At 51.1% G+C, this 24,535-nt stretch overlaps 3 protein-coding genes across 5 annotated transcripts in view; 1 reads left to right on the forward strand and 2 right to left on the reverse strand.

The window, feature by feature from the left end:
• ZNF488 (zinc finger protein 488) overlaps positions 1-24,535 on the forward strand; it is a 52,212-nt gene that overhangs the window by 16,375 nt on the left and 11,302 nt on the right. For 2 of the 3 annotated variants that reach the window (XR_002338456.1, XR_002338454.1), the window contains exon 1: positions 19,353-20,158. The gene's annotated coding sequence lies outside the window, so the exon portion shown is untranslated. Of the gene's footprint in view, positions 1-19,352; positions 20,159-24,535 lie in introns of those variants that run through there. The other variant, XR_002338455.1, reaches the window with a different exon arrangement.
• On the reverse strand, positions 1,205-12,892 carry RBP3 (retinol binding protein 3). The gene is made up of 4 exons (XM_021072759.1): positions 8,120-12,892; positions 5,878-6,068; positions 3,911-4,053; positions 1,205-1,729 (listed from the first exon to the last, which is right to left on the reverse strand). The coding sequence occupies exons 1-4, from the start codon at positions 11,165-11,167 to the stop codon at positions 1,257-1,259; spliced, it is 3,855 nt and encodes a 1,284-aa protein (XP_020928418.1). The 5' UTR covers positions 11,168-12,892; the 3' UTR covers positions 1,205-1,256.
• On the reverse strand, positions 15,587-22,920 carry GDF2 (growth differentiation factor 2). Its single transcript, XM_003133104.5, has 2 exons — positions 22,391-22,920; positions 15,587-19,579 (listed from the first exon to the last, which is right to left on the reverse strand). Exons 1-2 carry the CDS (start codon positions 22,737-22,739, stop codon positions 18,645-18,647), a joined length of 1,284 nt encoding a protein of 427 aa, XP_003133152.2. The 5' UTR covers positions 22,740-22,920; the 3' UTR covers positions 15,587-18,644.

The following is a 24,535-nucleotide window of genomic DNA, read 5'->3' on the forward strand; positions in this document are numbered from 1 at the left end:
CCAGCACAGTGACAGGCTGCACTTGGCCAAACAGAGCAGGTGCCTAGACCACCACTCAGGGCCACTCTCCCCGCTGGAAGTAATACAGGATGGTGGGATGCTGCCTGGTGCTAGAGCTCAGTTTTGGGTCCCTGGCAGAAGCTGGAGAACAAGGTCATGGGAGGAACATATGAAGGAAATAGACTTGCTCTGTAGAATTGGATTGAGAGGGTTTGGAGCAGGGAGAGAGGATTCTAAGTGGACCTAGACTTATCTTCAAGTGTCTGAGGGCTGCCACCTCAAGGTAAATGAAGATGTGCAGCCCAGTGGTCATGGGTATTCATTGTGTATCCACTCCCTGAGCCAGGTGCTGCGCCAGGTGGCAGGTAGTAGGGGACAAGGGTGATTAGGACGGTTCCTGTCCCTAAGGGCTACAAAGCATGGCAGGGACAGAAATGATCCCAGACAGAGTGGGAGAGATGCTCTAATGGGGAAGACGCAGGTGCAGGGAGAGCACAATGGGGACAGTGTGGTGGGGTGAGGGGACTCCTGACTGCTGGACCTGCACCGTCCCACATGGGAGCCACCAGCTGAAGGTGGCCTCTGTATGCTAGACACATGGCATGTGGGAATGGAGATGCACTGTAAGCGTAGGCCACATGCCAGATCGCAAAGACTTTGTGCAAAAGCATCTCATTCATAATAAAGGCATATATTGAGTATGCCTTGAAATGATACTACCATGAACATACTACCGTTAAAATTAATTTCACTTGTTTCTTTATACTTTTTTTTTTTTTTTTGCCCCATCTGCAGAATATGGAAGTTCCCAGGCCAGGGATTCAACCAGGGATTGTGACTTAAGCCACAGCTGCAGCAACTTTGGATCCTTGACTCACTGAGCCAGGCTAGGGATCTAACCCATGCTGCAGCAGAGACAATGCCAGATCCTTAGCCCATTGTGCCAGAGGGCAACTCTTTTTACTTTCCTTAAATGTGGTTATGAGAAAATGTAAAGTGACACGTGTGCCTGGCATCCGTGGCTCACATCATGTTGCTACTGGACAGAAATGCTCTAGTTGATGGCATGAGGACCAGGGATGGGTGGTTAAGAAGCATGGATGAGGACAGATCTGGACTTAGTTTCCTTAAAATAACTACTATGGAGGGGGTTGACTTTGAAGGGGGTGAGCTCCCTGTTCCTAGGTGTCCTGACAGAGAGAACACTGGCAGTGGGGAAGAGAGTAGATAGCTGAGCTCCAAGGGTACCTCTGACTCTATGCCCAACTGGAGTGCAGAAGGCCCCTTTTCCATCCCTTGGGGGCCTCGGTCAGGACCTCATGTCCGAGTGTCCTTTGGATGTGGCCCAGAGGTCCCGCCCGCCCCTGGCGCTGCCTACGGAGGCGCTGCCCACGGAGGCTCCGCCTTGCCCTCAGCAGGGTGTGCTGGAGCATCTCCTGGGCTCTGGCAAGGGCTCCTTCCGCAGGGACAGCCACATCAGGCACCACACCCACCCCTTCCCAGGAGCTGCCATCTGCAGCCCCCACTGAGCGGGCCGTGGGAATGGTGATATAGAGGTTGGTGTCATCCACGTGGTAGGTTTGCGGGGGCTGGCTGCCCCCGCTGGTCACCTCCCCGATGACCAGTGCCCGGCCCAGCCTCTTCATGATGTAGGTAAATTCCTCTGCAGCGCCTGCCGTCAAACTGCTGGTCAGAATGATGATACTCTTCTTGGAGCCATAGCTTCCACCTGCAAGATATGAAGCCCTTCAAAATAGGGAGCTAAGTCCCCACCCTGGGCACCTGCCTTCTCTATGCTGTCTAGACCTACAGAAAGGAGAGTCTGGGATTTAGTTCTGTGTCCTTGTGTCCACATGAAAGTCACTCCACTTTCCTGAACCCCAGTTTCTGCATCTAAATGGGAATAAGAATGTGTGCCCCATCCCCAGCACACATGCACTTGAGAGCTTTTATCACCAAGCGATGGGAGAAGGCTTGACTGACTTATCTGAGAAAAGGGCATGCTTCTCCTGCAAAAATGATGAGAATGGTTAACCTGACCCAGACTCTCTTTTCACTTTGAACCCTCAGAAGAGCCAAATTTGTGACTTAATGACAACAACCTTCTAGGACAGTGATGCCCAATAGAAATGCAACATGACCCAGAATGCAAGCCACAGATGTCCTTTCAAGTTTTCTAGAAGCCACATTAAAGAAGTAAAAAAGAAATTGATGAGGAGTTCCCATAGTGGCTCAGCGGAAACGAATCTGACTAGGAACCATGAGGTTCCAGGTTCAATCCCTGGCCTCGCTCAGTGGGTTAAGATTAGGTGTTGCCGTGAGCTGTGGTGTAGGTCCCAGACAGGGCTCGGATCCTGCGTTGCTGTGGTGTAGGCGTAGGTGGGCAACTGTAGCCCCAATTCAACCCCTAGCCTGGGAACCTCCATATGCCACAGATGTGGCCCTGAAAAAAAAAATTGATGAAAGGGGTTTTAATACTGTTTTATTTAACTCAGTAGACCAAAATATGTTCCTCTCAAAAATATCATCAATAAAATTATTGAAATATTTTACATCTTTTTTTTTTTCAAAAAAATCTTCACAATCTGGTGCGCACTTAACAATTTACACATCTCGATCCATAGGAGCCATATTTCAACACTGTGGCCATATGTGGCATGTGGCTCTCATATTGCACATCACAATTCCAGGACCCCACGCATGATCTGCAGATATGTTTTTTTAACTTCTAAATTTGAATCATGAGTTCTTCTGGTCCTGATATTTTTTTTAGGGCCACCACATCCGGGGCATATGAAAGTTTCCAGGCTAGGGGTTGAATCAGAGCTACAGCTGCCGGCCTACGCCACAGTCACTGCAACACGAGATCCTTGACCCACTGAGCAAGGCCAGGGATCAAACCCACATCCTCATGGATCCTAGTCAGGTTCCTTACTGCTGAGCCACAATGGGAACTCCTGGTCCTGACTTTTTTTACATTTTGCAATATTACTGAATGTATGTCCTGGAAGTTCCCCCAAATGCTTGTATGATTGAGAATGTGTAAATGAAAATTGCAGAGTATTTTCTTTTTCTTTTCTTTTTTTTTTTTTTTTTGTTTGGCTGTCCCTTAGTATATAGAGTTTCCAGGCTAGGGATCAGATATGAGCCATAGTTGCAACCCACATTGCAGCTGTGGCAATGCCAGATCCTTTAACCCACTGTGCTGGGCTGGGGATCCAACCTGCATGCTGGCGCTGCAGAGATACCTCCAATCCCTTTGCACCACAGCAGGAACTCCACAGGGTACTTTTCTGATCTGATACCCCTCTCATCAGATGGAAGTACAGGTTCCTGGATCTTTTGCAAGTTAGGCAAGGGAGAAAGAGCAATGCTATCCACCAGGGATAGAGCTGAAGAGTCCTGGTTTATAAAGTACAGGGCTTATACTGCCTTCTCCAGCTCTGGGCCCAGGGCAGGTAATAGAAGCCCATCAGAGTTATAAAATTGTCTTGAGCAGCTGCTGAGAGTTCAGGAGGTAAGATAGAAAACCAGTGGAAACCCTGTGGAGTCTGGTAATGGGCAGGCATCCTTCTAGTTCACATTTGTTGTGCAGACTGATGGCTGTAAAGGCAAGAATGACAGGCATTGTGGGTTTAGACAAACCAATGTTCAAATGTTGGCATTATCACTTATTAGCTGAGTGACCCTATACAAGATAGTCAATCTAGTTGAGACTCATCTTTCTCCTCTAGAAAATGGGCATAATGGTATGTTTTGAAGAGATTAAAAGTCATAGGTACAAAACACGGGGCATAGGACAGGGGGTTCATATTCTAGCTACAATTACTTCCACCTGAACCCAAACTGTCTTTCTTCGATTTCCCAGCAGCTTCTAGGATGGGTAATAGGAAGGGAAAACTGCACGCACCTGTGAGATGTGTGTGGGTCCAGAGCTCGCTGACAGAGTCATTGGGCCGGTTATAGATCTTGTCCAGGAGAATAGGAGGGCCTTCGTCAAAGAAGTAGGAACACAGGGCTGAGATGGAGGATGTGGGGCCACCGATGTTGAACCTGAGCGAAGGGAAATGGAGGCCACTGATGGGGTGGAACCCACACAGAAGCCCTCGGTGCTCCTCTGGAGGCCTGAATTCTTGCCCTGTGGAGGGTTCTAATTCTAGGCAGCCTCAGTCTGGTGCCGTTTCCTCCTCTACAGAATTCTTTGGTTGGCATTTCCCAGAATATAAGACTCTTGAGAACAAGAGACTCCGTGGTCAGATTCATTTAGAAAATACTGCACAACATACCTACCCCTTCTGATAACACCTTAATACATAATGTTTTGCATATTGTAAGTGTTACATTAAAGGCTCTGACAAGTCCTACAGGCTGGAACTCATTGATAAATCTTCCCTGCTTACTGACCACGGACTGCTCCCCTGCACCCATGCTGCCTGTGAGTGGGGCACACTTTGGGAACACTTTCTTAGCTCGTTGCATGCTTGATAATTTCACAAACCCATTAGGCATCTCAGTTGACGTGTCCTAATGTGACACTTAGCGTGGTAGAGTGCTCAGAGCTATAAAAGTGCATCGGGGTGAGAGAGCCTGTGATCATTCCAGACCATTTGGATTTGTCCCTCTGTGAGAACTTGCTGGGCCCCTGTCTCCTCATTTGTGAAATAAGGAATCCTGGGCTGGCAATATGTTAGGAGTATCTTCTGGCTGATGGTCTAGGATGGCCTGGCTGGGTTCAGGGCTCATGACTTCAGCATCCGAAACGCCAAACCTTGGCTTGGAAGAGTCTTTAAGCAAAGCACACCTATGCGCTGGATCTCCTCTTTTAAAAATGTGAGCCTCACAGTTAAGTTGAAGGGGACTTATCATGAGGGTTATTTAGATGTTCAATAGAGTGTTTGAAGAATAAATTGATCAGAGTTACCACAGGAGGCCCCAAGTTCAAGTTCTGGGCATACACAAACCCAAGCCCTGGGAGATCATTTATCTGCAGGGAAGAGAGCCCGCCCCTGGGATCCAGCACCACCTAGTGAGGACTAAGAATCAAGGGAGTGTTGCAAGCCAGCAGCCAGAGCTCCCTTAGTCAATCTAGCAGCAGTGGATGAGGGGAGTGTTCACATCCCAGGGGAGCAGGCTGCCCCCTCTCCATAGCCCATGGAAAGTGCCCAGGACAAGTCTGCTAATGGACCTGGGATTGACAAGAAGCCTGGCCACTGCCCAAGGGCATTCTTCTACCTTTAGCCCCCTAACGCCCCCCCTCAATTCTATGAAGGGAACTCACCCTGTATGAGGCACCTTCACAGAAGCAGAAAGGGAGACCTCTAGCTGCAAGCATCCCCTCAATAATCATTCTGTGTAGTGTCTTCTTTTTGTAACCATAGTGGCTAATTTGAAAATTCTCTCTGGGACTCCGGCTTTATGTTTCTTATTATGAGACTTGTCCTGGGCACAGCCACAGGTGGAGGCCTAGCTGTCCCAAATTCTGACCATCAGAGTCACCTGGATGATGCCTGTCAAATATACAGATCACTGGGCCTTGCTCCTGGGGCTTTGGATTCAGCAGGGTTGGGAAGGGCCATGGAATCAGTGCGTTTAAGGTCACCCTTCCCCTCCCTCCTCACTGAATCTTATGACCAGGCAAGTTTGGAAACCACCAGATTAGACCAGTGATTCTCACCCTGGAATGCATATTGGGGTCATCTGAGCTTAAAAAACCAATGCTAGGGCCCCACCCAGCCAATTAAACCAGAAACCCTAGGCTAGCTGGCCAGAGCCCTGAGAGCCAGGTAGCTGTTCTACTCGGGTCCTAAGCTGCATCCTGAGGTCCCTTCTAGACTCATGGCTTTGACTGTCCTCTGGAAGCTGCCCTGGCCCACTGACCTCATGTCGATAATCAGGGCATCCGTGTGTATAATCTTCTTCCAGACGTGCTCCACCAGCAGCTCGGAGACCTGGGTGAGCAGCTCACGGTCCCCAAACATGTCAAACCTCAAGTAGCCAATGTTGCCCTCGAGCACGTTAGTGTGGAAGGAAAACTTGATCAGGTCTTCAAAGACTTCAGGGGAAGGGATCTGAAAGATTGGGTGGTGGGCTCCGAGTCAAGAGAGGAGAGATGTGAGAACTCAGATTTGAAAGTGGGTACCACGGAGTTCCTTTTATCATGAGTAATATTGAGGGTCTGGGAAGGGAGCTCCCATTTCTGAAGCAGGTAGTAGGTGCCAGGGCCTTTCCTGATGGTATCCAAGAGATTACCTGGGTGGTGGGCCTGGGATGTGAACCCACGTGTGGTCAGCAGCCTCCTTACTGGGCACGCTCATGGGTGCCACTCACTTGCCCTAGTGTCAGAGCTGGAAAGGTCTCCACTCTGACTTCCCTGAGCTTATCAGACACTTTTTATCTCTGAGCTCATCATCCTCTTCCTCCCTTGGGCAGGGATGGAGACATTAACTACTCAGCCCCTGAGGCTTTACCAGGGTCCTGGCCCTGTGCTGAGCACACTGCAGCAGTCACTGTAGTGGAGACACTATTATTTCCATCTTTTCAGTGGAAAACTGAAGCACAGAGTGATTAGGTAACTTGCCCAAGATCACACAGCCAGTAAATGGTAAAGCCAGAATCTGAGTCCACATGTGACTCCAAACCAGGAACATCCCTGTAGCCTGGGACACTCAGCCTCCAGACCCTTCAATGGCCTCAGTCACAAGTTCTTTGACGACAGGCCACTATCTTCTGTACCCCTCCAGGCTTCAGTTGCCCTTTTTGTAAAATGGGATGATAATTCTGCAGGAGAGGTTTTTGGTGCCCTCAGCCGTCCTCTGATTTCAGCCACCGCTTGAGCCAGACTGACAGGGCCCTGCCTCCAACCCACCCCTATGTCATTCAGCTCTCCCCAGGACCTTCTTCAAGTTGCCTCAGAGTCTGAGGGAGTCCACGTCCCCAAGGGCACCTTCAGCCAATGGAGGATGGGAACGGCTGGGTCCCATCTGCAGAGGAGCTGCTCCAGGAGGCATTCCTCACACTTGTCAGGGTGGCCCCGTTGGAACCTTCAGAAGCAGCAGCATCAATAACACACCCACCTGCAGCCTTTTCGTCCCTCCTCTCCCACTCTCCCCACCACCTCTTTCCTGCTTCAGTGACCACCTCCTATGTCAAACTGCCATCTCAGGTCCTTCCTTCAAGGGAACCAGGAGGATGAATGCAGCCCTGCCTATTGTGATTATGTAGTGAAAACTGAGCTGATAAACGCCCTGGAGAGGGGTTGTAAAGCTGCTTTTTCTGGAGCACTGCCCTGACAGGAGTGCTTGGTGAATCCCATGGCGTAGTTTGGCCCCTGGTTCGGAGAATTTTTTCCCTCATCTACCCTGTGGCAAATTCCTCAGCCTTGATGTATCTTTTCAGAATTCCCCAGACCTGCCATGCTGCCCTCAAATATTCTTGATAACACAACCCTGATCAGAATTTCCCATCCAGCTGGCCCTTGTATGGGGGGCACACCTACCCAGGGCAACTCCTTTGGGAGATGTTATTTGGCATTGTGGGAGGGGAGGAGAAGGCAGACAGGGGTTCTCTGGGCTGTGCACCAGCATTCTTGGGCCTGGGTCTAGGCTCCACGCTCTAGCTGCAAGGCCACTGGGAGGCCAGGACCTCTGACTGCTTCCCTGCCGCCCCCTGCCCAGCCCCCACCATCCCCAGCCCCGCCACACAGCTCACTCACACAAACTGTGAACCCCCAAGGCAGGCAGGTGTTGTGGATACACAGAAGCCCCACATTTCCAGATGAGGAAATCACAGGGACCTCATGAGCCTTATGGACTTCTTACCCCAACAATGACAGTGAGAAAGCCTGCATACTTTGCTTTCACTCAGCCAAGAGTGGAAGCCCCTTCCATACTAGAGATTTTCAAACTGAGCTCCTGTAGGTACCAATGTTCTACACAGGTGCTCAAGGACCTGATGGGCACGGGGAGTGGATGATAGGGAGAGAAAGAGGAAAAGGTGTGACTGGAGAAAACTTACACATGAAAACACATCTGGAAGTTGTTGCCTTGACCCCTGCACAGAGCCCTGGAAGTGATCAATTCCCTTTTGGGACCTGCTGGTTCAAGTCCCCCTTGTAACTCACCTGCATGGGCACAATCCCAGGAATGCGGTCCTTGGCATCCTCAGGGATGTGGGCTGTCTTCAGGTGTGGGTCTCCAGACAGAAGCTGCAGGTCAGCCTCCAGCATCTCAGCCAGGGAGGCTTCTGAGGTCACCCTGGCATAGCGGCTCTGTAGTCGGCTCAGCTTGACTGCTATCTTGGCCCCCATTTCAGGGGAGGCATAGTTATCTGCTACCAGCTTCCCAGCTGTCTGCAGCACAGTGGGCACCTTGGCACGCAGGGCCACTATGTCTCGGGCTGTGGAGAGGGCCACACTCATGGGCACGGTGATGTCTGGCTCCACCCCAGCCAGGTCCCAGGCCTCGCCGGTGCTGGCACTCAGGGCCATCTGCGTGGGCATGGAGGCATATAAGGGGCTGCTGCCCACCTGGTAGATGCCCACAGAGAGTGCCCCTCCAGCCGTGGGTTCCCCAATGATGGTGGCACGCTGAAGATCCTGCATGGTATGAGCAAAAGCCTCAGCCGCTGACCCACTGGTGTGGCTGACCAGGATGTAGAGGTCCTTTTGGGGCCCGTAGCGCTGACCGGCCACCTGGGGCACTGTCCACACCTCCATGACCCTTGACGTGGCCCTGTCAAAGACAGAGTAGAGATGCTGGCGGGGCTCCGCCTCAAAGAAGTAGGAGCAGAGCAGCGGCACAGCCGTGGAGTAGCTGCCAGGGTTGTAGCGCAGGTCAACAACCAGTGCGGCCGTGTCTATCAACTTCTGCCACACCAGCTGCACCAGCTGTGGCCCAATGGCCTTCACTGTCTCCAGCTCGGCCATGGCATCAAAACGCAGGTAGCCCAGCCGGCCAGGTAACACCTCCGTCTTGAACAGGGCCTCGATGAGATAGGAGAGCTCCTCTGGGGAGGGGACAACGGGGGGTGGGGGAGGCACCTCCTCAGCCACCATCTCACCTGGGCTGTGGAACACCAGCAGACGGTGGTCCCCAGACATCTCTTGCAGGTCGGCTGTGAGCTGGGAGGCTAGCGACTCCAGGTCCACCGCTGTGCGGTAGGCCCCCTGGGCCAGCTTGGCTCGCAGCAGGGCACCCGTCTGCCCCACGACCTCTGGCCGAGCATAGTGTGCCTCCAGCAGGTGCCCGGTGCCCTCCACCAACTCCCCCAGGCTTCGGTGGAACTCCAGCACTTCCTGAGCTCTGTCCAGGGCTTCCTCTGCCAGCACAATGGCATCAGGGACCACGCCACCCCCCAGCCAGCACTCTCCGTGGTTGTCGATGAAGGTCAGCACGGGCACTGTGAGCGAAAGGCCGCCCTCGGTTGTCTCCAGTAGGGGCACCGTGTGTGTGTGCAGCAGGCTGCCTGCGGTGATCTCGCCCACCAGCGTGGCCCAGCCCAGTGACTGCATGAGGAAGGCCAGCTCCTCGGCTGCAGTGGCAGTGCGGTGGCTGATGAGCAGGTACACTCCACCCTGGGTGCTGTAGCGCTGGCCCAGCAGCTCTGTGTGGCTGTAGTGCTCCTGTGTGACATTGGTGCGGCGATCGTAGGTGGTAAAGAGGCGCACGGGGCCGGGGTCGGGGCCCTGGAAGTAGGAGAGCAGTAGGGGCACAGCGGTGGACGGCCCCCCGGGGTTCTGGCGCAGGTCCATGATGAGGTGCTCCGTGTCCTGCAGGGGCTCCCACACCTGGTGCACAATGTACGGGGCCAGCACCCCCAGCACCGAGGCGTCAGCAAAACTGTCAAAGCGCAGGTAGCCCACGTTGCCTGGAAGCACAGACACCTGGAACACGGCGTCTACCAGGGCCCGCCGGGCAGCCTCGTCCTCGGGCACTTCTGGGATCACCTCTGGCGGTTCCTCAGCTTCATCCTTGGGCTCAGAAGAGGGTTCTTTGGACTTGACCACCTGCACCAGGAGCCTGGGGTCCTCAGACACAGCCTGCAGGCCAGCGTTGAGCTTAGTGACCAGATCCTCCTCGGAGACCACCGAGGACAGGTCCATACTGGCCAGGTGGTGCAGCAAGGCTGGCACACGGTCCACCAGCGTGTAGTATTCCTGCAGGACCTCCTGTAGGCGCTGGATCACTCCTGGAAGGGCACGACGCAACTTGAGGATGGCCAGGGCTTTCTCCAGGGCCTGCTCGGCTGGTGTCCCTACACAAGGCAGCACTCCGCTGCCCTCCCATGTCTGGCTGCCCTCACCCAGGGGCCCCAGGGACCTGGACACAGGCACGGTGAGAAAGAAGTCGGACTGGCCTATCCTCAGCTTCTGGAGGTCCAGGGCACCCCCCACAGTTCGCTCGCCGACCACAATGGCCCTGCGCATCTGTTTGAGGATGTAGGCGATGTCCTCAGCCACGCCCCCTGTGTGGCTGCTGGTGAGGACCACCACGTCCTTATCCGCACTGTACCTGTCTCCCAGGACTTCGGGCAGGGTCCAGATCTCAGTGGTCGTATTGGAGGGACGGTCATAGACGGTGTCCACGTGCAGGACCGTGTTCCCTGGGTGCAGGTAGGAGATGACATAGGGGATGCCAGAAACGTGGCCCCTGGTGCAGTGCCGGAGGTCTAGCACCAAGGCAGAGGTGCCCATTAGCTTTTCCCAGACGTTGACTACCAGGAAGCTCCCCAGCTTGTTCATCACCTCCTGGCCTGGGATGTCGTCCACCCGCAGGTAGCCCACATTGCCTTCCAGAACCTCATGGCGGAGACTATTGTGCAGCCCCTCAATGAGTTCCTCTAGTGTGAGGTTCCTGAGTGCCGGGGCTTTCGGGGTAACCTCGAGGGTGCTGGGCTCATAGGAGATGATCAGGCGAGGGTCGTTCAAGGAGTTCTGCACCCCAGCTGTCAACACATGAGCCAGAGTCTGAGGGTCGGTGATGGCTAAGATCTCAGGACTCTTGGTGGCCTGCTCGATGGCTTCCTGCATCCCCATCAGATTCTCCGGGAAGCAATAGTTATCCAAGAGGATCTTGGCTGTGTCCAGCACCAGGCTTGACTGGAACATGTGTGTGGGGCCAGTTAGGCTGCAGAGCAGCATGGGCAGGAGCAGGGCCCATTTTCTCGGCATGGGGATCCAGAGGGAGAGCTGGCTCCTGCGCAAAATCTCTCTTGACCGAGATCAAGGCCACAGCACTGCTCTGTGTGGCTGCCTTTCTCCTGCGTCCTTCTCAGCCGGTGGACAGAAGGTCTGGGGCTAAACACGGGAGTTGGGGTGCAGCTTCCAGCTCTGGTAAGCCTTTAATCCTGTCTAATTCAAGTGCGTCAGCCCTGAGGACTGGGGCAAAGGGGCGGAAGTGGTTTGACCCAGAAGGTATGCTGCATCTCATCTGGCTGCACCACAACGTGAATAACTACCATTTATTTTGAATTACTGCCACATGCCAGGCACTGTGCTCCGTGCTTTATATGCTGACAGTCTTCATCTGCAAAGCAGATTAACCTGCAAGAAAGGAGCATTTCCTCACTGTGCTAGGTGACCCACACCTCTGGAATTAGGTAGAACTTGTTGGAGGCCTGGTTCTGACCCCCTCACTCTGTGACCTTAGGGAAGCATCTTGCTTATTGTGCAAATTAAGTGAGAAAATATGTGTAAGGCACTTCACAGTGTCAGGCAAGAAGGAAGCACTCACTGACAAATTCTCTGTGTTAGATAATCTCTCTGTTTTCTGGCTGAAGAAAGAGTTCTCTAGCTAACTAAGCCCACCATCCTGGTGGTGGGATGTGAGGGCAGCGAGAAGCAGCTGGGATGGGAGGCACAGTCACTCATAATGTACCCCTGTTGAGTCCGAGGCTCCATCCACCTCAGGGCTTGAAAGTTATTCCTATGTCTTTCCAGTGTACCCAGGGAACCGAAGTCATTCCCCACCCCCTGCACCCCGCCAACAGCTTTCACATAAGAGGGATGAAATGTCCGAACTTTGTCGTGGGGCGTGATGATGGGGTTGGTGATTCCAGGGAGGATGAAGTTAGCTCTGAGTTCTAATGAGAGTCCATTCTCCTGGCTAAAGAAGCTCCCCACCCCTGCTTGCAGGGAGAACCAAGTTAGGGGACTTGGGTCTCTGTGGTGTCAGGCCCCACAGGGATTCAGATGGGGCCTGTAGTTACCCCACTACAGGGAGCACGTGAGCCAGGCCCAGGTAAACTGCTGGACTCCTGCACCTTTGCATGGAAATGGCATGGTCCAGCTTGCGACTGACTTGCCACAGATTTCCAAGAATAGCCCCCATGAAGCCTAGACGCTAGAACCCCTGATTTGTCTTCCCATTTCTCTGGGGGTGGGCACTTCCCTGACTTAACAGATGAGAGGACTATGGCTCAGAGTGTGGTCACATAGCCAGGGATGGGCCCTGGAGAGCTGCCTGGCTCTACTCTTCTCCCTTGGCCGTGTTACCGCCAGGGCATCTTCCTTGGGCAAGGCAGCACTGGGCAGGCAGCCAGAGGAGGTGGTCTTGGGGCCAGGGGGCCTCATCAGCATGCCCAGGAGCCACAATCTGCTCTCTGGAAATCATTATCTGAGGATGTTTACCAAGTGGTTGATGAAGGCCAAAGAGGTCAATTAGCTAAAACAAACATATTCTTAGCTCATTAGGATTTGTTTAATGCCCAAGTGACATATGGTCACACCACTCCACCATTTGCAGCCAATGAAGTGAGACTGATTTATTGTAATAATAAGTCCTCCTTAGTCCCTCCTGGAAAGGCTGAGCCCTCTGCTCCACCTCCACTTGGGGAGTCACAACCCAGAGCACGCCGTCCTGGTCCTCTGAGGGCACTTTTCCTTCATCGCTTGAGCCCGGGCAGAGCCTCTGGACCAAGAAAGTCAGGGATGGATGAAGATGAGCAGGAATAAGTCTCTGTTTGGGGAAAGCATTTCCCCTGGATTGTTATTAAAATAGAGTCTCAGGATGAGCTGCCTGAAGCTGGTGTGGGGTATTGATTTATGTGAATGGCCCAGAGCTTTAGGGAGGACGTAAAAACAGAACTGGGGTCTGTGGCAAGTTCCTGAAGTACCTGAGTTAGTACCTGCAAGGGGAGGTAAGGTGTCCTCTTATAGGTGAGACCTGAAGCCAGTGGGAGGAAATTCTGTCACTGGCGTTCCCCAAACACTCTGGGATCCAGAGATGTCCTGGGCCCCAGAGGAATGGGGTATAAGCAGGTGGCAGCCGGCCAAGGAGAGTGTGTTCTGGGCAAGTCCCATCATGGGAGCTGGGAGGAACTTCCTATCCAGCCCCTTCCAGCTGTTGGCCCAGGGGCTACACAGAATCTCGTTGTGATCTTGGGGGTTGAGCTTGGAGTTGGGGTAAAGTCAGAAGCCCTTGACTCCATGTTGCTATCTAGTTAATCTCACACTAGTTGTGGAAAAAACTTCCCTGTTCCATTGAATTGCCTTGAAATTGGGTAAAAAAGTGATTAAGCACATACATGCTGGTCTATTTCTGTATTCTTTGTCCTGCTGTTTCATCTATCTTTTTGCCAAACCATACTTCTGGTTACAATAGTTTATAGTGTGTCTTGAAATCACCTAGTATAATCCCTCCAACTTTGTCATTTTTCATCACATTTTTTTGGGTTATTCTAGTTTCTTCGATCATCCATGTAAATTTTAGATACAGGTAATTGATTTTAAAATTAGGCAATTGATTAAGATTGAATTGAATCTATAGATCAGTTGGGGGACAACTGACCTCTTAACAATACTGAGATGTCCAATCTCTGTTTATTTAGGTCTTCTTTGATGTATCAGTGTTGTATGATTTCAGAATATAAATCATGTAAATATCTTGTTAGATTTATATCTAAATATTTCTTATTATTTGGGGGTGCTATTGTGATACTTTTTAAAAAATTTTCATTTTCAGTTTTTCATTGTGTATTGATCTTATATCCTGCAACCTTGTTAAACTCATTTACTCACCCACTCTGTTCTATGTTTCCCTGGAGTTTTCTAAAGGGATATTCACACTGAGGTTCTTCTTTCCCATCTACAGACTTGCTTTCTCATCCTTGCCTTATTGTACTCATTAGGCCCTCTAGTGCCTTGATCCTGATCTTAGGGGGAAAAATTCAGTCTTTCATCATAAGTATAATGCTAGCTGTATATTTGTTTTTGTTTTGTTTTGTTTGTTTTGGTAGATGCTCTTCATCAGTTTAAGAAAATTTTCTTATATTCCTAGCATTTTAAGAATAAAAAAATCATGAACAATATTAAGTGTATCTATAGAGGAGATCATTTTTTTCCTTCTTTAGTTTGTTAACTTTGTTAATTACATTGACTTGTTTTCTATTTCTTAACCAGACTTGCCTTTGTGGGATAAATCTCGGTCATTATATGCTGTTGGAATCAATTTACTGTTTTTTGTGGTTTTTTTTGAGGACTTTTATATGCTCGTGAGGAATATCCATAGTCATTTGGCTTTGGTTTCAAGATAATGCTGAACTCATTAAACAAATTGGAAAGTATTTTCTATTCATATTCCTTAGTTTTTCTGTTTTATGGAACAGTTTATGTGCAACTGATATTATTCTAACTAGTTGAGGAGCTAAGAAGTACTGCTCTAAGCAAGAAAGGAGGGCTGGTTCTCTTTGTTCATTATTGCCACTTCCCAACAGAGCATGTTGATAGTTTTGTGCCATGAAAGGAAAACAATAACTGCACTTCTAGAATAAAGATTATTCCAGCTATTAATCACTCACTTTAGGAAGTGTTCACAGATCCAGAATGACATCCTTTGCCTGATATGAGGGCACAAGAGTAATTGCCGCTCCCATTGGAACCTCCAGGGGGCGCCATGTACCAGGTAATGAGCCTGGCCAGGGGCGGAGTGGGGCAAGGAGGGGGTGGTTTGAACTGAGATCTGCTGCAAGGTGTGTCTGGTCTGGGATCTCAGAGAACTGACTAAGGTGGGAGCAGCCGTGGGATCTTCACCCACACGGTTTCTCTACAGGGTGGAAACCTCTGAAGCACGTGGCTATCTTGCCTCTTCCCTGTGTCAAATCTTTTCTACGCAGTGAGGGCAGAAATTAAAGTATACAGACAATGAGAGTAAGTTGTGCTCAAAGCCGGTCTAATGACACAGAAGTGCAGGGCCTAAAGTGGTTCTGGTAGTGCATGCTTTTTATAAATAAATGAGATTTATTTTAAAGTGAACTCGGAAAGAGTTTATGCCTAAGAAGTCATTTTTACTAAAGAGGTAAACCGTAAGAACAAACGTCGAGCAGGTTTCCCGCTGCCCCAAGTTTGCAAGGCCTTGTGCAGTAAGTATTTGTTCAAGGGTGACACCCTCATTCCTAGGTCTTATCCACATCCCTCTTCTAAGGTAGTTTCTCTTAAACCACAGAAGAGAACTAGAGCAACTGTAGGTGCAGCTCCTGCTGGCACCTCCAGGGTGCGCTGTGTGCCAGGCCATGAGCCTGGCAGGGCAGGGAGAGGGCGGTTTGGTTTGAACTAGCAACATCTCTGAGGTGTGTCTGGGGTCTCAGAGAAGTGACCAAGGCCTGAGCAGCAGTGGGAGCATCACCCACATACTTTCTCTGCAGGATGTAAACCACTGAGTCTCTGAGTGGGAGTTCCAAGCCTGCCTGGCGTTCAGGGCATTCCCAGCTTCCTCTCTGGATCCCTTCTTAGTCTCTGTGTCCCACTCTCCATCTCACTGTTTTGTGTTTGCCTGTGGCTTCCTGCTGGGCCTCCCTAATCTTCTCTCTCTCCTCTTGCTCTGGTCTGGAGGGTAGGTCCCAGAAGGGCAGGGGACAGCCCACCAACGCTGCCAACTCACCATCCCACTGTAGTTCAGCTTCATCATACCTGTGACAGCAAGAACATCACTACCCTGATGTGATAAAAATGAAAATGCTTCAGGAAATGCTACAAATATATAGCATTGACAATGACTGTCTTCTGGCAGAGGGCTAATTGGCTGCCTGAGTGTCCAGAGGATGGCGCTGTTGGATTTTGTTCTCTGGCTGGAGCTGAGCAAGCTTTAGGTCTGGTGGAATGAACCCAGTGAAATAGAAACCAGAAGGTATTTCTTGGGCTCTCGTTTCAAGTCCCATACTAGGAAATCCATCCAAATTAGGTTGGGTCCTGAGCCGCAACCCACACTGGCACTCTAGGGAGTAACTGGGGCTGGAGGGCTTTCGGATTTGTCCCCAAGGTACTTGGTGCCACAGGAGCTCAAGGTAAGAAGTCAGTAGGTCCCCACACCCAGCCAACGGCAACCACGAGACAAAAGCATTTTTGTGCCCTTTAGAGGGAAGAAAATCAGAATTGGAACAGCAAGAGAGGGGCCAGAGGGAGTGACACCAGAGCTGGCTCTTCAGAAGGTAGACTTAGGCTGTGGAGCTGGGAGAGGGATGGCCATGGCATGGCCTTGAGGGTATCTGGATGGAGCTGGGCACCTGAGCAGGGACATAGAGGAAACAGAAGCTGGAAGAGTTGTGCAGGCCCCGGGAAACAGGGCAGATAGGACTTACAGCTAGATGTGTCTCTTAGCCAGAGCCTGGTGTCCTTCCCTGATGCGTGGGGGCACCAAGGAGAGCATGGGGCTGACATCCACTTGCAAGGCCTCAGCCACTTGCAAACATCCATGCTCACAGCCATGCCCACATACCCACACACACGCTTTTAGGCAGACGTGTCCATTCACACTGACCTACAGAGACACTGCTCACACCTCTCCGTGGCAGCTGGTCTTCATGTCCCTCCTCACCACCTCTCCCCAGGGAAAGAAGGGCCTGAAGGAAGAAGTGGGCAGAGTGTGGGGTTAGGGGACCAGACCATCTCACACTCAAGAAAGGCCACAAATTAGACATTTGACTTTATTTCCAAGAAAAATTTTGGTGCAAGCACAGAAATACACCACCGGGACTAAAAGATGTCTGTTATCCATCTTGATGATTGAGCAACATTGTCGTACCAGGAATTAGTATTTTCTGTTACTCCAGTAATTAAACAATAATGTTTTATTGTATTTTTGTGTTAAAGCTGTTCATTGGTTCCATGTAAACATTTAACACAAATCATTTAAAAAGAAAAATATTCTGGAAGCCCCAACCAATGGGAATGGTCCAGGTCTCTCCAGGCCTCCTATAGGTTCTGCTCTGGCTAGTGGTCAGAAGGGCCATGGAGTGGAATCTTCACTACTTCCAGACTCTTCCTACTCTGCCCCATCCCATGTGTGATCTCGAGAGTCAGAGGTCCTTTCCAGAGGTCAGTGCAGACTGAGTCTGGTCCCAAGGCCCAAGCGCAGGGCAGGTGTGGAATGCACATTAGTCAGGAAAGCGGGTAAGTGCCAACTGTGGTCAATAAGGACCTGACTTCTTCAGTGGCTGGGAGCCCTATTCAGGAAAGCTGGATGTCATCCTCTGAGCACATGTCACTAAGGAGTAAAAATAGGGACATTGCAAATACCAAAGCAAGAGCACATTTATTCCAACAAATTCAAATCCAGGTCTTGTGGCCTGTGGAGTCCCTGTGGTGGGGGGAAGCCCAGAGGCGTGCTATGCTGATGAGCTGGTTATGCCAAGTAACTGCAGAGACGACGGCTGCCCCCTCCTAAACCATCTTCTAGTCAGATTCCACAGCAGTGAGTCACCCTGTATGAACGGCTGGTCACACGAGCTCTGTGCCAGCAGGTCAAAGTACTTCTGGCCACAGCTCGCGCTGCAGCCTGAGAGCCCCTGTCCTGCACTCTCTCCATCCTGTAATGTGTTTGGGGGTAGTTTTCAGTGATTCAGGGGTCATCTTAAAAAGCACTTGGACACTGAATCAGCACAGATGCGGAACAGTCAGAACCTGTCCTGGATGTGACAAGCAGTTCAGTCATACTGGTGGATCCTGGGCCGGGCTCAGTCCAGTCTGTCCCACATTCCCCACCTCCCAATGTCTGCCTTCATAAGGTGACCTTTTAAAGTGCAGTGGGGCACTTGGGGAGGTCCTGGGCTTTGGTGATCAACAGACCTATGGAGACTCGTGGGTTCGAATCATGCCATTGACTGTTGCTACTTGAACTGCCTGAGTTTTCAGCTTCACGTGTGAAGTGGGAGTCAGAACATCCACCTCACAGCTTGTGGGAATAACATGCAGTGGGTGTGAAGCACACAGCCCATTCCTGTCCCCTTCCCTTCCTGAGGTTAATGGAAGGGATCCCATCCCTCTCGCTTCCTTTAATTTCCAATAGTCTCTGAACATCTACCGTCTATACTCCTCCACCTCATTTCCGCTTAGTTTTCAGCTGACTCTACATTACCTTTTCTCTTGTCCCCTTTTCTTTATCTCCCCTTCCACCCCAATAACCCTTCCAGGCTTTTCTCTTCTCCCCAAACCCCCACTGCCCACTACCATCCCCTCCCTGCAGTTCCACCCAGTGGTGTGTGTCTGGGGTGGGCCATTGAGAGGGTGAGCAGGCCTTTACCTCGAGGACTTGGTGGCTCTCCTTCCTTCTCAAGGCTGGCATGCAGGGGGGCTTAGTCCCCGTCATGCCCAGGGAGACACAGGACTTCTCCTTAGGACCCCCCTCTGCCCTGCCTCCCCCACCCCCGGGCTGGCACTACCTGCACCCACACTCTGCCACGCTCATTCCTTCATAGTGGTACTTGAGTGTGGGAACCCCCATGTCATCCTTGTAGAGAATGGAAATGGGACTCAGTTTGGTGGGCACACAGCAGGCCTTGCCCACCTTCATGGGGAACTTGAGATGCACCAGGGTCTGCACAATGGCGTGTTTTGTGGGGGTCACGTCATCAGCCAGGGGGAAGAAGCAGCCACCTTTACATTCATAGGCGTCGTACTCCTTGGGCGCGATGATCCAGCTGTCCCAGCCAATGTCCTCGAAGTTCACCCGCAGCGAGGTCTTCTGACAGTGGTTGTTGGCCCCAGCGCTCCTCTTCCGTCTGGCCAGAGATGACCCCATGGCCACGTGGCCTTCCATGCCCTCCTCCTCCCCATCCTTGTCCTCACCTGCCTCCAACAGGCTGTTCCTAGACAGCTTCTTGAGCACACTTTCCTGCTCATGGCTGATCATCTCCCTGAGCTCTAGCGTGGTCTCCTTGGTTCCGTTGCTACGGTCATTGGAGAAGACGACAAAGAAGGGCAGGTTTTTGGAGCCTGGGGGGACACTGATATCTAGCTTGTCGCAGCCTTTCCTGTGACTCTCGACGGTCACTTCCAGTTTATTTTTGCTCTTGGTGGAGTCAGCCTGGGCCCACCGCTTCACAGCACTGGACACCTCAAAGGTCTCCCAGCCCTCATCCCGGATGTCCTGGGACACCAGGAAGGTCTTGGTTCCCTCAGAAGCTCCGTCCAGAACATCATAGATGATCATGTTTCCTTTCAGCTCATGGGAGGCATCCACGTGACTTTGACAAGAGAGGTAGAGTCGGAGCTCAGCCCTGGTGATCTGCTCATGCCTGGGAACGGAGATATTGAAGAGCAAGATGTGTTTCTGGAAAGGGAAGTCTTCTGTGGCTGAGACAGAGACAGCATCTGAAATGCAAATACACAGTCATGGGCATCTGTTGGGAGGGTCTCGTTTCATGACACCAAAGCTGAGGCTCATGGTTTAGATGAAAGGGCATCTGAGATGACATTGTCTGTCTCTAACAAATCTCCATTTGGTTTCCCTTAAACCCTAAATGTAGAAGGGTATTTAAAAAGGTATATTGAGCATCTTTCAAAGAAAAACAGAGGCAAGAGATGCTTTGCATTGATGTTGACAGGTATAGCTGTTTATTGAGCACCTACTGTGTACCTAGCATTACATACTATGTTTCACTTTTCTCTTCACATTAACCCTGGGAGGATCTTATTATTATTCCACTTTTACAGATACAGACACTTGGATTCAGAGTGTTTAACTGTAATTGCATACATCCTGGAAAAATTCTCACTTTACAAAACAGCAAAGCTCACTGTCAGTCTCAGAGTGCAGATCCTGAGGGTATAATTTTAAAGGAGAGATCCTGGGAGAGGACAGTGAAATTCCAGCCTAAGATGATGTTAAAACTCTCAGCATCTAAGTGGTATAAAAATCACCCAGAATTGTAACTTCTGAGCAAAATGAAGGTAGGTGATTATTTATTTATTTATTTATTTTTGTCTTTTTAAGGCTGCACCTGTGGCATATGGAGGTTCGCAGGCTAGGGGTCAAATCAGAGCTACAGCTGCCCTCCTACGCCACAGCCACAGCAAAGCTGGATTCAAGCCGCATCTTTGACCTACAGCAAAGCTCATGGTAACGCTGGATCCTTAACGCACCGAGCAAGGCCAGGGATCGAACCTCATGGATCCTAGTCAGGTTTGTTACCCCTGAGCCATGACGGTAACGCCGATTTTTTTTTAATGTTTGAGGTAAAAAAAATATTAACCTCAATGGCTTAGTCACATTTGGCTCAAAGAGGGCTTGCCTTTTAGCTACACAACTGTCTCACTTTCCCACTCCCCAGGCTGCTGCATGGCCACCAGCACATTTATTATACCATGGTTCGGTCACAAAGAGAGAAGTGTTGTGTTTTTTGAGCTCCTACTATGTGCCAACGTGAAGGAAGACTGGGTGCTGTTGTGAACCTGGCCATGCCTGACAGACTGAGTGCCAATCTTGACTCTCCCGAGTTCCTCTGGGCCTGTTTCCTCATCTGGAAAATGGGGCTCATCTGTCCAGCCTCCCAGGGTCGGTGTGAGGCTTTGACAAGAAGGTACATGGGACTTGCCCTACGCTGTCTCTGGCTCACAGCAGATACTCAATATTTCTGTGTCCTTCTTGCCTATGTATGCACCCTAGCACATGCCTTTCATATATCTCTGTGTCCCCTGACCCAGAGTGGACATGCCATCCTAGTTCCTGTGGTGGGTGGCGAGGCACTATAGCATATGTGAGTAGTGAGTGCAGTCTATGAGCAGTGTTTCAAGGACCCACTATGAACATGGCCATGGGAGCGCATCAGACATCTAGAAAACAAGGGCCTCCCTGCCTGAACTGCACTCAGGCTGTGTGAAGGGAAGCATAACTGGCCTCCATAGGAGTGCTGGCCACAGGCAGAGCTGGGATCAGATCACTTGTTTCTGGGACAATGACAATGCTGGGGGCGGGGTGTGGGTGGGAAGTCACTGATATAGCTCCAACACTGCACTCCTAGACTATGGGATTTGGTGATTTGGTGATTTGGTCCAGCCAAGAGAGCCCAGCCTTCCCCTAAAGCAGAGGTTACAGACATGCACCAGTGAGACATTAGCAGCATCTGGATGACCTGAGACCGCATTAAAAAAATATTAAGCCAGCGTTTAAAAATCAAGCAAGTTCATATAAACTCCAGGGACATCAGAAAATATAGCAGAAATTGGCACAATATTATAAATCAACTACACTTTAATTTTAAAAAAAAAGGAAATTAAAAAAAGAAAATACAGTCTTGCTGGGCACGTGGCATGACCACAGCATCCTTTAAATAAGGCATACATCTGTTAGGAGTCTGCAGGTCCCAAGCCCAGGAGAGAAGAGGCCCCGAGTGCTTGGCTGGTTAGAGAGAGGCTGCAGCTGCAGAAAAAGGCTGAGCTGGGCAGCCTTAACTAATGTTAGTTAAGCGGTCAGCTGCTTAACTAACATGTGAACTGGGCAAGTTCCCTCAGGGTCTGCAAGCCTTGACTCCCCTGCTCACAAGATCTTGTCACCTACGTTGTGCAAATAAATTAGTAGACTTAAGTCCTAAGTTGACATTTATTATCTTCTAGTCTGCCTAAGTCAGGATAATTATTTAATGTTTGGAAAATAAGTTGTCCTCCAATGTTTCTCTCTTGAAGGAATTAATCTGAATTTTAAACACCTTTTGATGAGAGAGAAGCAGACATTCTTTCGGTGTTCAAAAATATACCAGTTGGTTGGATGGTAAATAAGCTGTCTAAGCAGGAAGGGGACAGTATGGCAAAGAGGAGGTAGGAGAAAGGATGGAAGAAAGGGAGCTGACATTTCCTCAGCACCTCTGGTGTTAAATGTGGCTTTGGGCCCAGGGAGGGAGAATCTTCTAGAGCAGAGCTGTCCAATAGAAATGTCTGCAGTAAGGGAACTGTTCTATAATCGCCACTGTCCTATAGGGCAGCAATTAGCCATGCATGGTTGCTGGGCACTTGCATTCAAGCTAGTGAAACCAAAGAACTAAATTATTAATTTTATTTCCTTTAAATTAACATAAATGGAAACATCAAGAGTCCCATGTTTCCACTGGCCGCCATATTGGGCAGCAGCATCCATGGACCACTGAGCCCCCCGCCCCCACACCAGGCGCCCGGATGGGCTGACTCTACCTTCTACGCTGAAGCTGCGCACGATGTTGGACGCGGGGGTGGACGTCTTGTCAGTGGTGTATCTGTTGTACAGGTCAATCATGTACTGCGGTGGCTCAGCTCGGGTTTTGTCCTGGGAGGGGACCCCGCTCAGGTTGAGACTGCGCAAGAAATCCACCTTCATGTTTTCCAGGAACATCCTCAGGTCGAAGGTGCCCCGTTCCTGCTCACCTCCGGCCCCTCCTAGCAGGCGGTGGGCATCTCCCCCAGCCGAGGCCCTCACCCGGCTGTCCAGTGGCTTCCCCTGCGTGGAGCACACCAGCAGGGAGAGCGCCACAGGCAGGGCCACCCAGAGCACCCCGCGACACATCTTGGGGTGCTCTCTCCCTGCTTCAGAGACTGCGGCAGCTGCAGTGTGTTAGCGGGTGCGGGGAGGAGCCCGGAAGGAGCCGGCACGCATTGTCCTGCCCACAAGCTCTCCACCGCGCACCCCACGCGCCCAGGCCCGTTCACAGGCTCTCACCCACCCGCCGTCCCCGGAGTGCCCTCCACTTGTTCTTATCTGGCCCTTGATGCTGTGTTCAGGCCTCTTATCTGAGGGAGAGCTGCGTTAATGAAGGCTCTATAAACATCTGACAAACACACAAGACTTGTGGGAAGGACAAGGCCTGCTGCAAAGAGTCTGAATTTCTCTGTGGGGTTATCGCCCCCTAATTAGGATCCTTTCTCATTTCCTTGCCAGCTCTGTTCAGAGGCATCTTGAGACTGGGTGACATATGTTCCATCTCCTGGGCCAGGGGAACAAAGAATCCAGGAAACAAACAAGACCCAAAAGTCCTCCAAATATAGAAAAAACAGCACAAAACTCCCAGAAGACCCCTGCTAACCACTGGGACCTAGTGTGGGCAGTGGGGTGGGAACCTTATGTCAGAGTTAGTAAGAAGCCTACTTCCTGTGCAACTGCAATAAGCACTTGTGGCTCAAGTACCTTGTGTCTCGGTTTCTCGTCTGTCCAGTGAGCTCATGGGTGAATGTGGCACATAGAAGTCAGTGAGGTTATGGAGACTTTGGGTCAGACCAGATTCGGGTTCAAATCCCAGGTCCCTCACTTACTCCCCACAAGTGTGTCCTGGAGCAAGTCATTTCACCTCCCGAGTCTCTGGTTCGGGAGAGAGTTGTAAGATTTAAGGCGATTTGTGCTAAAGGTCGTGGTAGTCACCGTAAGCCCGTCAGTTGGGTGGCTGCATTCTGGCTGCCACTTCTCCACCTTGGGTCTGACTGAGAGAGGAGCTAGGGAGGCAGCCCTGTAGAGATCCTGGCCTGGTCTCTATGAACACCACTTACACGGTGAGACCTGCTGGCCCCGGGATCCCAGAGGAGCTCTGTCACTGGTCTCAGATGGGGCTGATCTTTGCTCATACTCATGTCAGCTGGGCGGCTGCATGAACCACACTTGTCAGTCAGGAGAACCGTGCCGTCTGAGACAAAGGACAGGGAGGGGGGAGCTCTGAGGCCAGGACATGTCCAGGAGACGTCCCCCTGGCCTAAGGAAGCCAACAAGCTGTGGCGCAGTCTGGGCCTGTGAGGTTCCGGGGTCTGCGACATTTTAGAACAGTGTGCCCACATTCAGACTCTGTCCATTTCCATCACTTGCGGCTTGATCACAACAAAGGATGAGCAGAAAAATATTCTGGGGGTCAACTTTGAGGAGTATTTAAAGACAAAGTTTTCCCAAGCTGGTGGGGCTCCTGGGAAGGGGTTACAGTGAGTGGAGGAGGTTCAGGAAGATGAACAAGGGGCCAGCGCAGGCAAGATCAGAGATCCCAGCATGCACCATCCCTACTGGGGGTGGGCTGAATCCAGGAAGGCCCAGTGGCCGGGTCTGGACAGAACTTGCTGTCCCTATCCCCTGGGACACTGCCAAGGAGGCTGGATGGGAAGGGTGCAGCTCCAGAAGTACTGCTTGCCGAGGAGGGCAGGAAGCATGCTAGGCTTTGAGCCAGCTCTGGGCAACAACTCCCTGAGGCGGGGAAAAGATGAACCCACAGCCCAGGAAGTGGAGCTGCAACTTCACAGCAGGGATCGAGCCTGGAGGATCTGGGGAGCTGGGCTGGCATTCCCCACAGGGCTCCAGTCTCTGCGGGCAGCCCAGAAGCCTGTCACATT

This window comes from Sus scrofa, chromosome 14, assembly GCF_000003025.6.
Source record: "Sus scrofa isolate TJ Tabasco breed Duroc chromosome 14, Sscrofa11.1, whole genome shotgun sequence".
In the NCBI taxonomy this organism is placed as follows: Eukaryota; Metazoa; Chordata; class Mammalia; order Artiodactyla; family Suidae; genus Sus; species Sus scrofa.